Source organism: Salvelinus fontinalis, unplaced genomic scaffold (assembly GCF_029448725.1).
Source record: "Salvelinus fontinalis isolate EN_2023a unplaced genomic scaffold, ASM2944872v1 scaffold_0172, whole genome shotgun sequence".
Lineage (NCBI taxonomy): Eukaryota > Metazoa > Chordata > Actinopteri > Salmoniformes > Salmonidae > Salvelinus > Salvelinus fontinalis.
Genome location: NW_026600381.1, coordinates 163,686 through 180,543, shown reverse-complemented (window position 1 = coordinate 180,543; position 16,858 = coordinate 163,686). Strand labels below are relative to the sequence as shown.

The following is a 16,858-nucleotide window of genomic DNA, read 5'->3' as shown; positions in this document are numbered from 1 at the left end:
CAGAAACATTCTCTGAAGATGGTAACTCAACCATTATCTGGAGTTCAGTTAGAGAAACATTCTCTGAAGATGTTAACTCAACCATTATCTGGAGTTCAGTTAGAGAAACATTCTCTGAAGATGGTAACTCAACCATTATCTGGAGTTCAGTTAGAGAAACATTCTCTGAAGATGGTAACTCAACCATTATCTGGAGTTCAGTCAGAGAAACATTCTCTGAAGATGGTAACTCAACCATTATCTGGAGTTCAGTCAGAGAAACATTCTCTGAAGATGGTAACTCAACCATTATCTGGAGTTCAGTTAGAGAAACATTCTCTGAAGATGGTAACTCAACCATTATCTGGAGTTCAGTTAGAGAAACATTCTCTGAAGATGGTAACTCAACCATTATCTGGAGTTCAGTTAGAGAAACATTCTCTGAAGATGTTAACTCAACCATTATCTGGAGTTCAGTTAGAGAAACATTCTCTGAAGATGGTAACTCAACCATTATCTGGAGTTCAGTTAGAGAAACATTCTCTGAAGATGGTAACTCAACCATTATCTGGAGTTCAGTTAGAGAAACATTCTCTGAAGATGGTAACTCAACCATTATCTGGAGTTCAGTTAGAGAAACATTCTCTGAAGATGGTAACTCAACCATTATCTGGAGTTCAGTTAGAGAAACATTCTCTGAAGATGGTAACTCAACCATTATCTAGAGTTCAGTTAGAGAAACATTCTCTGAAGATGGTAACTCAACCATTATCTGGAGTTCAGTTAGAGAAACATTCTCTGAAGATGGTAACTCAACCATTATCTGGAGTTCAGTTAGAGAAACATTCTCTGAAGATGGTAACTCAACCATTATCTGGAGTTTAGTTGAAGAAACATTCTCTATAGATGGTAACTCAACCATTATCTGGAGTTAGGGTCAGCTGTAATCTCTGAAGAAAACCTTATTGTGGTCCACACTATTTGTTTTGCAAAGGCGGAAAAAAATGTAAAGTAAACTATTTAATTGAACTCGTGTCACAATTTGACATAATGGTAGGCTACCCTTCAGGCTTTACATTTCATATTTTTCATGGTTTTTCATCCATTTGTAAGAACTACTGAACAAAGATCAGTTAGGGAGCCAAAAGACCCGGCTCAACGAAAAGACTTGGAAAGTCCATCACTGTTAGCTAGTACCTCTCCTAAAGTGGTCCCCAGGAAGGCAACGGTGTGCTCCGTTTCCACAGCGACGGCCACAGCGGTCATCAGGCCCTTCTTGGTGAAAACGGGTTCGGTTGCCAGGGCGAACTCTGCCCTGCTGGCCAGCGGGGAGGGCAGGAACTCAGCACCACATTTTTGTTTGGTCACCATGCCCATCTGAAGAGGGGAGGAATCAATGTCAGATACATTATCTCACTAGTAGGTAGATAATGTAGCAGTTATTACATTATATCTACATCCTCTTGTACATTTCATTGTAGAAGAGCAACGACCATAACGTCAAGGTAAACTACAAAACCATCAATTGTTCAAAACCCTTGACTGGAGGGGCTGGTCAGGCTACAAACCTCATTTTCAATTTTACACAGCTCGTCTGACTTGGAGGAGTACGGGGAGTAGACGGCAGACGTCTTGTTTATTTGTCCCTTGGTGCTGTAGCAGGCTCCTATGATCTCCACCAGTCTCTGGTTGATGGCCCTCAGTGGGTACATACACACTGCCGAGCTGGAGCTGTCGTCGTCCGAGCTGAACACCACAAACACAACCTGACAGGAATACACAAGTCACTGTTGTTAACTCACTGTTCTTACGGTCCAGACTTGCCTGCTTAAGTAAAGGTGAAATGCCAGCTTTATCTGTCCAAACTCATTTGTGGGATTCAATCTAATTCAAACAACTATCTGGGGGTTATATAATTGATTTGGGGTATAGAATTGAACTGGTTAGTGGATTAAGTTTAAATTGTTAGAGGGGGAAAATAAATACATACCTTATCCTGGGCTCCAACCGGTCCGTACCGGCCAGAGGAGCTCATATTCCTGGCCAGGGCCTCTCCTGGGAGGGCCACGTAGGCTGCCTGGACCTTGTTGTACTTGTTCCCCGCGCTGCAGTTCAGCTGGAGCTCTGTGTACGAGTAGTAGTTGTGGTCGTTCTCACACATCCTGGAGATAAAGGTGAAGTTCTTGGTTCCTGAATCCTGGGCGCCCAGGGTTCTGGAGAACAGGAAGTAGACAAAGCCCTCGTCCTGGAAGACGAGACACATAAAAAAAGAGGGGGAAATAGAGAAAGTGGGGAAAAAAGGAGAGAAAAAGAGTGAGATAGAACAGAATGAGTTCCATGAATCAGTATTTGTCTTTTAGTCTCTTTGTAACGTTGTAATCACAGACAGGCCCCGAGGGGATGTTTGACACTGCTGTGTGTGTAAAAGGGGTTTCTCCGTCTCTTACCTTGAAGACGTGTCTGAAGTCATGGAGGTAGCGCAGTGTGAAGGGGTTGGACTGGACGGCCGAGGCCTCGATGATGCTGTCGAACAACACCCAGTCATGATGGACCTGGAGGATACGGGTGCTGATCAGCTTGGTGCTGTCATGGCTGCCGTAGCCCTTAGCCACCTGAAGAGAACAGAGAGTTACCATGGTGACCAGGAAGTAAATACAACATGGTTCAGCTTGGTGCAGTCGTGGCTGACATAACCTTTACACACCTAGGACGAGACCGAGGGAACAGAACATGGGAAATTCACTTATCTAGTACCTTTACAATTTTAAATCCCAATACAACATCAGCATTGCGATTGCAAAGCCAGGATAGTGGGTTCGATTCCTGGGACCACCCAATACGTAAAACTTTTATACAAGTCGCTTTGAATAAAAGTGTCTGCTAAATGAGATTATTATTACTGTGATATATCACGGAGCGGTTAGTCCACCTACCAGGAAGACGGTGAAGTTCTCCTTGTCCTTGCTGAAGTAGTAAGACATGACCCCTACTACTGACACACTCTCTTCAGCACTGGCCACGTACGACTTCTCTCCGTTACTATCGCTGAAGTACAGCAGCTGCTCTACATTAGACAGGTTCCTCAGAGAACAGATTCCTCTGTACAGACTCCCACACACTATCAAGGTGTCTTTGGATGGATGAATGAGGAGCAGTTTGTTATGGTTGTCTGTCTCCACTGCTTCCTCGCAGGAAGTCACGGGCGGGGTACACTGCCGGTTGTCCAATTCGGGTCCTGTTCTGGTGTGTGCCTCGGGGTGCAGGGATTGGTCCAGTTGGTAGAGGGCGTTGACCGCGCCCACATACAGCCGGCTGGTGATTGGGTCCTGGACTACGTTGTTGATGAGGGTGTCAGAGGTGAACTCGTTGTAGGCGGAGCCGAGGAGGGAGAGAGACGACGTCGCCAAGATGGCAGCCAGAACCCACCGCCACGCCATCTCTGGAGGAGAGGAAGGGAAAAATAATTATGTTACTCTTTGTCTCTTTGTAACTTGGTAGAGAAAGAAAGAGAGAGGTAGGAGGGAGAAAGAAGAAGAGGAAGGAAGGAGTGAGGGGGAGAAGAGAGAGATAGAAAGATACAGATAAGGGGAAAATATATAATTAGTTCCTAATCTTAAATCATTCCATTCTATTAGTCTTTCTGTGGCTTTGTAACTTAGTAATCACAGACAGGCCTGAGGGGACGTTTCAACAGATAATAACAAGACATGAAATAAACATGAAGACATTAAGGTTTACAACGTTTAATAACATCTTCTGAATTATTATTTATTCAGCAGTAAGTTATTCAGTTCTACTTCAGCATTCCTACCTTCCACTTTCATTATTATTCATCTTCATCCTTCCCACTAAATATAAAGGAGGGAAAATCAATTCACTCGCTCCCCTAACTCCCCTCAGATGTTGAGATGTGGATCAGTGAATTTGACACGGCCGATAAAATGTTTTTTTCCCCAAAAGAAAGCAGCGTATGCAGCATTCGCTTTGCTGGCAAACTCCTCTTCTCTCCTCCCCTCATCCTTTCATCCCTGCCTACAGGTTCAGTAGGCAAACTCCTCTTCTCTCCTCCCCTCATCCTTTCATCCCTGCCTACAGGTTCAGTAGTCAAACTCCTCTTCTCTCCTCCCCTCATCCTTTCATCCCTGCCTACAGGTTCAGTAGTCAAACTCCTCTTCTCTCCTCCCCTCATCCTTTCATCCCTGCCTACATGTTCAGTAGTCAAACTCCTCTTCTCTCCTCCTCTCATCCTTTCATCCCTGCCTACAGGTTCAGTAGTCAAACTCCTCTTCTCTCCTCCTCTCATCCTTTCATCCCTGCCTACAGGTTCAGTAGTCAAACTCCTCTTCTCTCCTACCCTCATCCTTTCATCCCTGCCTACAGGTTCAGTAGTCAAACTCCTCTTCTCTCCTCCTCTCATCCTTTCATCCCTGCCTACAGGTTCAGTAGTCAAACTCCTCTTCTCTCCTCCCCTCATCCTTTCATCCCTGCCTACAGGTTTTCGGTAGTCAAACTCTCCTCGAATCAAAGGGATTCAAAGAGAGGTTGAGAGGAGTGGCTCAGGGCCAAGGTAACAAAGGTGTCCTGTTGCATTACGAGTACGCCCTCAGCATGGGGGCAGAGAAACTCCTCTTTGCAAAAACTCACAACGATTCACAAACTTTTTTCCAAAACTTTTGGGTGGGTTGTTGTGAGACCGAACCAAAAGCTTTGGATGTGACCCAAAGGGAACCCTTTCCGACACATTCCTTCTGACCCAGTGAACAAAGCAACATCCTCAGTAGAAACATGTTAAATGAAGCGTTAAAATCAGACCACAACACCACCATGATCTCTGTAGCTCCTCTATTAGCACTTAGAGCACTTTGACATTTAACCCGGTTCATAAACCTCTTCATCTCCTTCATTAGAAGAGATGAGAACAGTCAGTAACTGGGACCAGGCTAAGACAGATCTGGGACCAGGCTAAGACAGATCTGGGACCAGGCTAAGACAGATCTGGGACCAGGCTAAGACAGATCTGGGACCAGTCAGTAATTGATTCTTTGCTCCATACTTCCAGATGATTTACCATTCAGCAGGAAGGCTGCTGGAATAATGGGGGGGGGGGGGGGGGGGGGGATAATACAGTGCTTATTGGTCCAATGCTACTTTATATAATGTTTACACACCCTACATTACTCATCTCATATGTATATACTGTACTCTATACCATCTACTGCATCTTGCCTATGCCGTTCGGCCATCCATATATTTTTATGTACATATTCGTATTCATCCCTTTACAATTGTGTGTATAAGGTAGTTGTTGTGAAATTGTTAGGTTATATTACTTGTTAGATATTACTGCACGGTCGGAACTAGAAGCACAAGCATTTCGCGACATTCACATTAACATCTGCTAACCATTTGTATGTGACCAATAACATTTGATTTAATGGCTCCTCCCCAGGCACTGATGCAAACCAGCCATGAATACATTTACAACATACCAACACTGCCTGCCTTAAGTTCTCTCTCAGGGGATTACGTAGAAGGCTTCTACACGCCTGATGTTCTGCCAGGAACAGCCCAACAGTACCAGCCCAACAGGAACAGCCCAACAGTAACAGCCCAACAGTAACAGCCCAACAGTACCAGCCCAACAGTACCAGCCCAACAGTACCAGCCCAACAGTACCAGCCCAACAGTACCAGCCCAACAGTACCAGCCCAACAGTACCAGCCCAACAGGAACAGCCCAACAGTACCAGCCCAACAGTACCAGCCCAACAGTACCAGCCCAACAGTACCAGCCCAACAGTACCAGCCCAACAGTACCAGCTCAACAGTACCAGCCCAACAGGAACAGCCCAACAGGAACAGCCCAACAGTACCAGCCCAACAGTACCAGCCCAACAGTACCAGCCCAACAGTACCAGCTCAACAGGAACAGCCCAACAGGAACAGCCCAACAGGAACAGCTCAACAGGAACAGCCCAACAGTACCAGCCAACAGGAACAGCCCAACAATACCAGCCCAACAATACCAGCCCAACAGTACCAGCCCAACAGTACCAGCCCAACAGGAAAAGCCCAACAGGAACAGCCCAACAGGAACAGCCCAACAGGAACAGCCCAACAGGAACAGCCCAACAGAGAAACACAATGTTCTGTTCTACTCTTCTGTCCTATTCTACTGTCTTCTGTCCTATTCTACTGTCTTCTGTCCTATTCTACTGTCTTCTGTCCTATTCTACTGTCTTCTGTCCTATTCTACTGTCTTCTGTCCTATTCCACTGTCTTCTGTCCTATTCCACTGTCTTCTGTCCTATTCTACTGTCTTCTGTCCTATTCTACTGTCTTCTGTCCTATTCCACTGTCTTCTGTCCTATTCCACTGTCTTCTGTCCTGTTCCACTGTCTTCTGTCCTGTTCCACTGTCTTCTGTCCTATTCCACTGTCTTCTGTCCTATTCCACTGTCTTCTGTCCTATTCCACTGTCTTCTGTCCTATTCCACTGTCTCCTGTCCTATTCTACTGTCTCCTGTCCTATTCTACTGTCTCCTGTCCTATTCTACTGTCTTCTGTCCTATTCTACTGTCTTCTGTCCTATTCCACTGTCTTCTGTCCTATTCTACTGTCTTCTGTCCTATTCTACTGTCTTCTGTCCTATTCTACTGTCTTCTGTCCTATTCTACTGTCTTCTGTCCTATTCCACTGTCTTCTGTCCTATTCCACTGTCTTCTGTCCTATTCCACTGTCTTCTGTCCTATTCTACTGTCTCCTGTCCTATTCTACTGTCTTCTGTCCTATTCTACTGTCTTCTGTCCTATTCCACTGTCTTCTGTCCTATTCCACTGTCTTCTGTCCTGTTCTATCTGGTTCCACTGTTTCCTGTCCTACTGTCCTGTTCTCCTCTCTTCTGTTTTGTATTAGTAAGACAGTGTGTTCTTACCCAAGGCAACCCAGATATTACTTCAGTCCGTTCCTGAAATACCTCTGTGGGAACAACGTGATAATATCTCAGTGAGTTCTGGGGCTTGTCAGGACACTTAAGCCCATGAGTAGAATGAAGTTACATTTACACACTGACATAAGGTCAGTTGGTATTTTTCCTTCTAATGGAAGTTAAGGAAGCTATGTAAGTAAGCTGATTGTAGACCTGTGACAAAGGGCAACTTCTACGTGGAGCTATCAATCAAACAGACACACAGCGTAACAGCTCTGACTCAGTCTTGAAAGCTTTTGAAGAAAACAAACAGTCCTAAAAGCTCCATACATGGTGTTAGAGCTCAGACCACCACAATGATGATGATGATGATGGTCTACAGTATGAATCCGTGCATAACAACGTTTAATGAGTGCAGAACAGAGGGGCAGAGTGAGAATCAACACAAACTGGGACTCCGGCTCTGCCCTCCAGTCTCCTCACAAAAGCCCAAGTAAAGTAAGCTCTCTGAGAAACCATTATGAGGGAAATAGTAGAGCTAGACACCACAGTGGCAGCTCTCACTGGGTCTTTGTTATGATGAAAGAGTAGAGCTAGACACCACAGTGGCAGCTCTCACTGGGTCTTTGTTATGATGAAATAGTAGAGCTAGACACCACAGTGGCAGCTCTCACTGGGTCTTTGTTATGATGAAAGAGTAGAGCTAGACACCACAGTGGCAGCTCTCACTGGGTCTTTGTTATGATGAAATAGTAGAGCTAGACACCACAGTGGCAGCTCTCACTGGGTCTTTGTTATGATGAAAGAGTAGAGCTAGACACCACAGTGGCAGCTCTCACTGGGTCTTTGTTATGATGAAATAGTAGAGCTAGACACCACAGTGGCAGCTCTCACTGGGTCTTTGTTATGATGAAATAGTAGAGCTAGACACCACAGTGGCAGCTCTCACTGGGTCTTTGTTATGATGAAATAGTAGAGCTAGACACCACAGTGGCAGCTCTCACTGGGTCTTTGTTATGATAAAATGGTAGAGCTAGACACCACAGTGGCAGCTCTCACTGGGTCTTTGTTATGATAAAATAGTAGAGCTAGACACCACAGGGGCAGCTCTCACTGGGTCTTTGTTATGATGAAATAGTAGAGCTAGACACCACAGTGGCAGCTCTCACTGGGTCTTTGTTATGATAAAATAGTAGAGCTAGACACCACAGTGGCAGCTCTCACTGGGTCTTTGTTATGATAAAATGGTAGAGCTAGACACCACAGTGGCAGCTCTCACTGGGTCTTTGTTATGATAAAATGGTAGAGGTAGACACCACAGTGGCAGCTCTCACTGGGTCTTTGTTATGATAAAATAGTAGAGCTAGACACCACAGGGGCAGCTCTCACTGGGTCTTTGTTATGATGAAATAGTAGAGCTAGAAACCACCGTGGCAGCTCTCCCAGTGTCCCATAAACTCCCTGCACCACACACACACCTCCCTGCGTCCCCTCCCCGCCCCCCATGTCATCAGTACTATGGGGAGATGTCTCCTAAGATGCCTGCACAGCATTGTGTCACCTGATGGGGCTGTATTAGTTGTTATTGTCAGCACTCAGAGTGTTGTGAGGCGCTTTGCTGCGTGACGACTGTTACTCATCAGGGTTTGTGTTCATTCATCAGCACAAGGCTGACCATTTGATTCCTCTTTCACAACTCTGGACAAAACCTTCTCTCTCGGCTGCTTAGCCCACAACTCCAGAAGAACACACACAGCAGAAATATTTAGTCATAATATAAGTCATAAACCATGTGATGTGGTTTCTCATATCACAATGTGACCGTCTGACTGACTGGGGGTTGGGGAGATTGGGGTTGTGGGTTTCAGAGATTCGGCCTGTCAGTTTCTGTGTGTGTGTCTGCGTGCTCACACAGTGTGTGTGTGTGTGTGTCTTCAACATAGTGTGTGTGTGTTAAAAAATATGAGCTGGCGCACACCCAGACAAATGTGTCTGTGTGGAGGTGCTGACTAACGGCAAATAAACGATCAAAATAAAGAAAGTTGCACACTCCATATTTAAACTCTTAGCAATATAATGGGTATTTACCAACGTTTCGGCATCACCGTGCCTTCCTCAAGGTAATGTCATGAATACTTGAACCAGGTTATGTAGACAAACAGTGCAATTGGTGTAAACAATGACAATAGTGAGGGGTGAAACTATCTACATATATATTTTAAAAAATAATTTAAAAAAAGTTAATGGCATATTAAATATATTACGCGGTTGTTATCATATAGAAACATAATTCAATATTGTACATCATATTAGCATCAACATACCTTATTGTTTAACTCAATTTCACATAATTGTTATGCATATTTGGTGTACGCTAATAAGCTGTAGAAAGATTATAAATTTATAAGACTTGTTCATGAAATAAAGATTTGTTCATAAGAAGGGCCTGAGATCAAAGTCAATATTCAGACCACTAGGGGTCAATGTTTTTAGACAGGATATCCAGGAAGCCTCCCTCTGTAGTAGCAGGATCTCCACGTTACCTCCTCTCCTTGGTAGAGCAACATGCTCAATGTCTGTGTATTTGAGGGAGGAGATTGGATGGTTAGCTTCAACAAAGTGAGCTGCTACTGAATAGTCAGTGTTCTGACACCTGATTGAGCTGCTACTGAATAGTCAGTGTTCTGACACCTGATTGAGCTGCTACTGAATAGTCAGTGTTCTGACACCTGATTGAGCTGCTACTGAATAGTCAGTGTTCTGACACCTGATTGAGCTGCTACTGAATAGTCAGTGTTCTGACACCTGATTGAGCTGCTACTGAATAGTCAATGTTCTGACACCTGATTGAGCTGCTACTGAATAGTCAGTGTTCTGACACCTGATTGAGCTGCTACTGAATAGTCAGTGTTCTGACACCTGATTGAGCTGCTACTGAATAGTCAGTGTTCTGACACCTGATTGAGCTGCTACTGAATAGTCAGTGTTCTGACACCTGATTGAGCTGCTACTGAATAGTCAATGTTCTGACACCTGATTGAGCTGCTACTGAATAGTCAGTGTTCTGACACCTGATTGAGCTGCTACTGAATAGTCAGTGTTCTGACACCTGATTGAGCTGCTACTGAATAGTCAGTGTTCTGACACCTGATTGAGCTGCTACTGAATAGTCAGTGTTCTGACACCTGATTGAGCTGCTACTGAATAGTCAGTGTTCTGACACCTGATTGAGCTGCTACTGAATAGTCAGTGTTCTGACACCTGATTGAGCTGCGGTGTTCAGCTGTGTTGTTTTAATTATCTTCTTGTTTGTCCTACGTGGGCTTTTCCACATGAACAGGTGATGATAGATGACTCCCTTGGTCTTGATGAGATGATCCCCCTAACAGGGATCTTTCCACCTGTATGTGGGCGTCTGAAGAAAGATGTTTTTATAGTGCTATTACACTGTGCGCATGAGCCACATTTGTAGTTCCCATTTGGGTTAGGTATCAAGAGTGTCTGAGTGAGCTCAGGGGCAGGTCAGATCTCACCAAGGTATCTCCAATATTGCGACCACGCTTATAGACCACCAGTGGGGGCTCCTTGAAGAGGTGTGTGATTTGTTTTGTCTGATTGCAGAATATGCCAGTGCTTTTTCAGGATTGCGTTCATTTTCTCCGAACCCTTGGTGTACTTAGTGCAAAAGACAGTTGCGTTGTTTTTCTTCTTTGGTTGAGTTCTTAGTAATTCCTCTCTTGGTTTTTGAGATATTTTCATCATTGCAGCATCAAGAGTTGTGTCCTTGTAGCCTCTCATTTTGAATTTCTGTCATTCTTTTAGCATTGCTGTCAAAATCTGTCTGGTGGCCACAGGTTGGTTAAACCCTGCATAACTGGCTATATGGTAGACCATTCTTGAGGGGAAGGGGATGCATACTATCCGCATGTAGCAGGGTATTGAGATCTGTGGGTTTTGTGTATAGGTCTGTGTGTAATGCATCATTCTCTTTGATTATCCATAACTCCAGGTAGTTTATCTCATCAGTCTGCATTGTGAATCTGAGGTATTCAGAGTTTAGTAGAGTTTGGAATTCATTTAGTTCCTGCTGACTTCCTTCCCAGAGCACAAATACATCATCTATGTATCTCTTCCATAGGAGTAGTTTATAAAGTAAGGGGTGTGTCTCTGTTTTATAAAGGAATGCTTCTTCAAATTGTCCACATACAGGTTTACATAGTAGGGGGGAAAAGGGGAGCCCACGGCTACATCACGAATCTGAAGGAAAAAGTCTGACTCAAAGACAAAGTAGTTATTGGATAATACCAGTTCAGTAAGTTGTAAAATGCAATGATTGGACGGAGCAACGGTAGAGTCTCTCTGCTGAAGGGCGTGTTGCAGCGCCTACAAGCCTCCTGTGTGTGGGATGTTAGTCTACAAGCTCTCCACATCAACAGTGGCCAGCAGGATGCACTCTGGTATCCTTCCTAAGCCCTCTATCAATGAGATCATGTGACTAGAGTCTGACATAGGATGGGAGATTCTCAACCGTCGGTTTAATGTGTTAATCCACAAATGTAGAAATGTTGGATATCACAGAGTCGATTGCTGCTACAGTGGGTTTACCTGGAGGAGGAGACACTTGTGTGTAATTTAGCGACTGTAAAGAAAGTTGTTAATTTGGGAAATTTCACAAATAGAAATTCAACTTCTTTTTGGGTGATTTGTTCTGATTCCCAACAGCTTTCCACTGTGGATGAGATATGCTGGAATTCCAGGGTAGGGTCATGATTCAGTTTGTGATAGAAGTCCCCTTTAGATGGTTGTCAGTCACATTTGTTTTGTATCCAAATTCCTCCTGTGTCACATTCTGTTTCTGATAATGGAAGGATCCGACTTGAAGTCCTTAAGAGCCATTCTCTCGTCTCTACTCGGGTTATCAGAGGATTTGTGTTTCTGTTTGTCTTTCAGTAAGTCACCTACATCATTTCCAACAACCATACAGAAGGTTTCTATGGACACATTGCGTTTGGGGGGGGAGAGGTACGAGTGAACCTTCTGCTCTAAATGTGGTTCTCTCAGAGTTGCCAGGTACCTCAGCTGGGTTAATGACTCCATCTCCTCCTTGATTCAAGGTAGGACAGGTAAGTCTATTGATTAGCGTGGTAGACCTATGTATACATCTCACTGAGGATGACATTTCACCTGGAGTCATGGAAGTTTCACTTAAAGAACTCACGCAATCTCAAGAGATCTGTTTCATACATACAGTGTGTGTTCAATGTGTGTGTGTGTGTCTTCAACATACAGTGTGTGTGTGTGTGTGTGTGTGTGTGTGTGTCTTCAACATACAGTGTGTGTGTGTGTGTCTTCAACATTCAGTGTGTGTGTGTGTGTCTTCAACATAGTGTGTGTTCAATGTGTGTGTGTGTCGTCAACATACAGTGTGTGTGTGTGTCCATGTGCTGTCTGTGTAAGTGTTATTTTATGATTTTCTACTGTGTCAAGCTATACTATATCCTCTCTGTGCTGAGGTAATTAGCCCCGTTGCCCTGCTGTTAACTTCCAATGTCCTGTAATGTGTGAGACAGCTGCTTCCAATCAACACACACGCAAAGGTTAAAGTGATTACTCTTCCTTTAAAGAAACCAGTTTGGTCCGGTTTCCCACCACCTTATAGGGTCGTTCCACCTCAAAAAGCTCAATTAAGAGGATATCGACACACCCTCTCAGAATGTTCTGAAATCCTTTCGGTTGTTACAAACAGACATGATTACCATTCCTGAAACATTTAGTTGAAATATAATTTGATCTCCAAATTTTAATTTATAGGATTAATACAAAAATAAAAAACGTCCTCTCACTGTCAACTGCGTTTATTTTCAGCAAACTTAACATGTGTAAATATTTGTATGAACATAAGATTCAACAACAGACAGACTGAACAAGTTCCACAGACATGTGACTAACAGAAATGGAATAATGTGTCCCTGAACAAAGGTGGGGTCAAAATCAAAAGTAACAGTCAGTATCTGATGTGGCCACCAGCTGCATTAAGTGCTGCAGTGCATCTCCTCATGGACTGCACCAAATTTGCCAGTTCTTGCTGTGAGATGTTTACCCCACTCTTCCACCAAGGCACCTGCAAGTTCCCGGACACTTCTGGGGGGAAATGGCCCTAGCCCTCCGATCCAACAGGTCCCAGACGTGCTAAATGGGCTATTCGCTGGCCATGGCAGAACACTGACATTCCGGTCTGCAGGAAATCACGCACAGAACAAGCAGTATGGCTGGTGGCATTGTCATGCTGGAGGGTCATGTCAGGATGAGCCTGCAGGAAGGGTACCACATGAGGGAGGAGGATGTCTTCCCTGTAATGCACAGCGTTGAGATTGCCTGCAATGACAACAAGCTCAGTCCGATGCTGCTGTGACACACCGCCCCAGACCATGACGGACCCTCCACCTCCAAATCGATCCCGCTCCAGAGTACAGGCCTCGGTGTAACGCTCATTCCGTCGACAATAAACACTACTCCGACCATCACCCCTGGTGAGACAAAACCGCGACTCGTCAGTGAAGAGCACTTTTTGCCAGTCCTGTCGGGTCCAGCGATGGTGGGTTTGTGCCCATAGGAAACGTTGTTGCCGGTGATGTCTGGTGAGGACCTGCCTTACAACAGGCCTACAAGTCCTCAGTCCAGCCGCTCTCAGCCTATTACAGGCAGTCTAAGCACTGATGGAGGGATTGTGCATTCCTGGTGTAACTCGGGCAGTTGTTGTTGCCATCCTGTACCTGTCCCGCAGGTGTGATGTTCGGATGTACCGATCCTGTGCAGGTGTTGTTACACGTGGTCTGCCACTGCGAGGACGATCAGCTGTCCGTCCTGTCTCCCTGTAGCGCTGTCTTAGGCGTCTCACAGTACGGACATTACAATTTATTGCTCTGGCGACATTTGCAGTCCTCATGCCTCCTTGCAGCATGCCTAAGGCACGTTCATGCAGATGAGCAGGGACCCTGGGCATCTTTCTTTTGGTGTTTTTCAGAGTAAGCTGTTAGTGTCTTAAGGACCGTTCCACAGGTGCATGTTCATTAATTGTTTATGGTTCATTGAACAAGCATGGGAAACAGTATTTATGTATTTAAGAAGTTACTTGGATTTTTACGAATTATCTTTGAAAGACAGGGTCCTGAAAAAGGGAAGTTTATTTTTGTGCTGAGTTTATAATCTTCAATAAATATAGTACCTAACATCCAATTTGAACCAAACTTTGATCTAACAATGAGTTAGACAGGAGGGAACCAAAGGGACGGTTAAAAGTCACCTACGGACCCCCCCACTCCAATCCCACCCAAACAACCAGTATACAGCATCACTTCTCTCTGTCTGACAACAAGTATAGAGCTGCAGCTCAGAGTACTGTTTCTTCACCCCAGTGAATTTGATGATAATTCTCGTGTTCAGAGAAATAAGTCATTGAAGTTGTAAGGCTCAAGTCCCGTTCTACATTCTACTGCAACAAAATAATGTTTCAGGAAAGCTAATCTTATCTGTTTCTAACGGAAAGGATTTCAGAACAATCTTAGATGGTGGGGGTCATGGCTTGTTGAAATGAAATGACCTGTCTGTCATCACAAACCATTCCCAATGGAGCCACACCAGGATTCCCAGTCAGGGTTGTGAAGGAGAAGTTAGCCTAGCATGGAATGTTCTGGGGTCTGTTCCGAGTCAGGGTTGTGAAGGAGAAGTTAGCCTAGCATGGAATGTTCTGGGGTCTGTTCCCAGTCAGGGTTGTGAAGGAGAAGTTAGCCTAGCAGGGAATGTTCTGGGGTCTGTTCCCAGTCAGGGTTGTGAAGGAGAAGTTAGCCTAGCAGGGAATGTTCTGGGGTCTGTTCCCAGTCAGGGTTGTGAAGGAGAAGTTAGCCTAGCAGGGAATGTTCTGGGGTCTGTTCCCAGTCAGGGTTGTGAAGGAGAAGTTAGCCTAGCAAGGAATGTTCTGGGGTCTGTTCCCAGTCAGGGTTGTGAAGGAGAAGTTAGCCTAAGCAGGGAATGTTCTGGGGTCTGTTCCCAGTATCCCCTTTGATCTCAATCCATATGGAGCCTATGCCAGGATAATCACATTCTATAGAGAGAGCCTACTGGAGGGATGGAGCTCTAGATTAAGACAGGCGACCATGTCTGTGTCGATGCCTAGCATCGCTGCCTTTATCCTGGGTACTGACGACACCAAGCACCCCCGCCTCCATGTAGATACGGTAAGGTTTGATAATGAAAGCTTTTGGTCCACTGCGTTTCTCTGAGTAGCGTCATTCATACATGTAGCTCAGACAATGGATGTAGTTATTTAAAGCTGGACCTTCCCACCGATGGTTTAGCTGATAAACACAAAATCACTCATTATCTCTCCAACCTCTGATACAAGACATCTACCGGCAAGACAAAGACATCTACCGGCAAGACAAAGACATCTACCGGCAAGACAAAGACATCTACCGGCAAGACAAAGACATCTACCGGCAAGACAAAGACATCTACCGGCAAGACAAAGACATCTACCGGCAAGACAAAGACATCTACCGGCAAGACAAAGACATCCACCGGCAAGACAAAGACATCTACCGGCAAGATAAAGACATCTATCAGCAAGACAAAGACATCTACCAGCAAGACAAAATTATCTACCAGCAAGACAAAGATATCTACCAGTAAGACAAAGATATCTACCAGCAAGACAAAGACATCTACCAGCAAGACAAAGATATCTACCAGTAAGACAAAGATATCTACCAGCAAGACAAAGACATCTACCAGCAAGACAAAGACATCTACCAGCAAGACAAAGACATCTACCAGCAAGACAAAGACATCTACCAGCAAGACAAAGATATCTACCAGCAAGACAAAGATATCTACCGGCAAGACAAAGACATCTACCGGCAAGACAAAGACATCTACCGGCAAGACAAAGACATCTACCGGCAAGACAAAGACATCCACCGGCAAGACAAAGACATCTACCAGCAAGACAAAGACATCTACCAGCAAGACAAAGACATCTACCAGCAAGACAAAGACATCTACCAGCAAGACAAAGACATCTACCAGCAAGACAAAGACATCCACCAGCAAGAAAAAGATATCTACCAGCAAGACATTTGTACATGGATCAAAAACATTGTGTGTCTTTAAGGGACGGAGTGTTTACACACACACACACACACTAGGGGTGTAACAGTACACCCGTATTAGTTCCAAACCGTTCAGTACGGGGACCTCGGTTCAGTCTACACTGTGAACTCTAAAAATATACATATTTAAAATGTAAACACTAGGCCTATAGGATATGCCAACGCTGCGTTGTAGGCCTCTTGAATAAATCTAGGCTGAAAAAACATTTCAGAATATTCCATTAAAACAGGAGCCTGTACGCCCACGCTGTAATCAACATATAAATATCAAAGGACACATTTCCAACTGTCTTTTTGTGAGGCCCAGCCGGGAGCTGGTTCTGTATGAGTGAGAGAGTTGTGCTGGATAAACCAGGAGGATGCTCCATTGTTTAAAATCTTCACTTTGGGAACATGTTGGCATCCCAGCAGATTAGAACTACAATGGACAGAGAATGTGTCACCATTGCTCAACCAGAACAGCCTATGCAGCTGCCAGCCCCTCAAACAGGTAGACACATTTACACTGTCATCACCCCAGTATTCCCCTGGAGCAAGACGGAAAAACAACTAAACTAATGTCTCCCCTCTGGTGGATGTGTTTATAGTGGTGGATGTGTTTTATAGTGGAGGATGTGTTTATAGTGGTGGACGTGTTTATAGTGGTGGATGTGTTTATAGTGGTGGATGTGTTTTATAGTGGTGGACGTGTTTTATAGTGGTGGATGTGTTTTATAGTGGTGGACGTGTTTTATAGTGGTGGATGTGTTTTATAGTGGTGGACGTGTGTTATAGTGGTGGACGTGT

At 44.6% G+C, this 16,858-nt stretch overlaps 1 protein-coding gene across 1 annotated transcript in view; it reads right to left on the bottom strand.

Moving 5' to 3' along the window:
• Positions 1-16,858, bottom strand: part of LOC129844095 (plexin-B2-like) — a 220,055-nt gene that overhangs the window by 64,900 nt on the left and 138,297 nt on the right. The window contains exons 2-6 of the mRNA XM_055912468.1: positions 2,913-3,418; positions 2,427-2,591; positions 1,970-2,224; positions 1,548-1,745; positions 1,177-1,356 (exon numbers count right to left, since the gene is read on the bottom strand). Of these exons, the coding sequence (XP_055768443.1) occupies positions 1,177-1,356; positions 1,548-1,745; positions 1,970-2,224; positions 2,427-2,591; positions 2,913-3,416 (1,302 nt within the window). The 5' untranslated portion in view covers positions 3,417-3,418. The remainder of the gene's footprint in view (positions 1-1,176; positions 1,357-1,547; positions 1,746-1,969; positions 2,225-2,426; positions 2,592-2,912; positions 3,419-16,858) is intronic.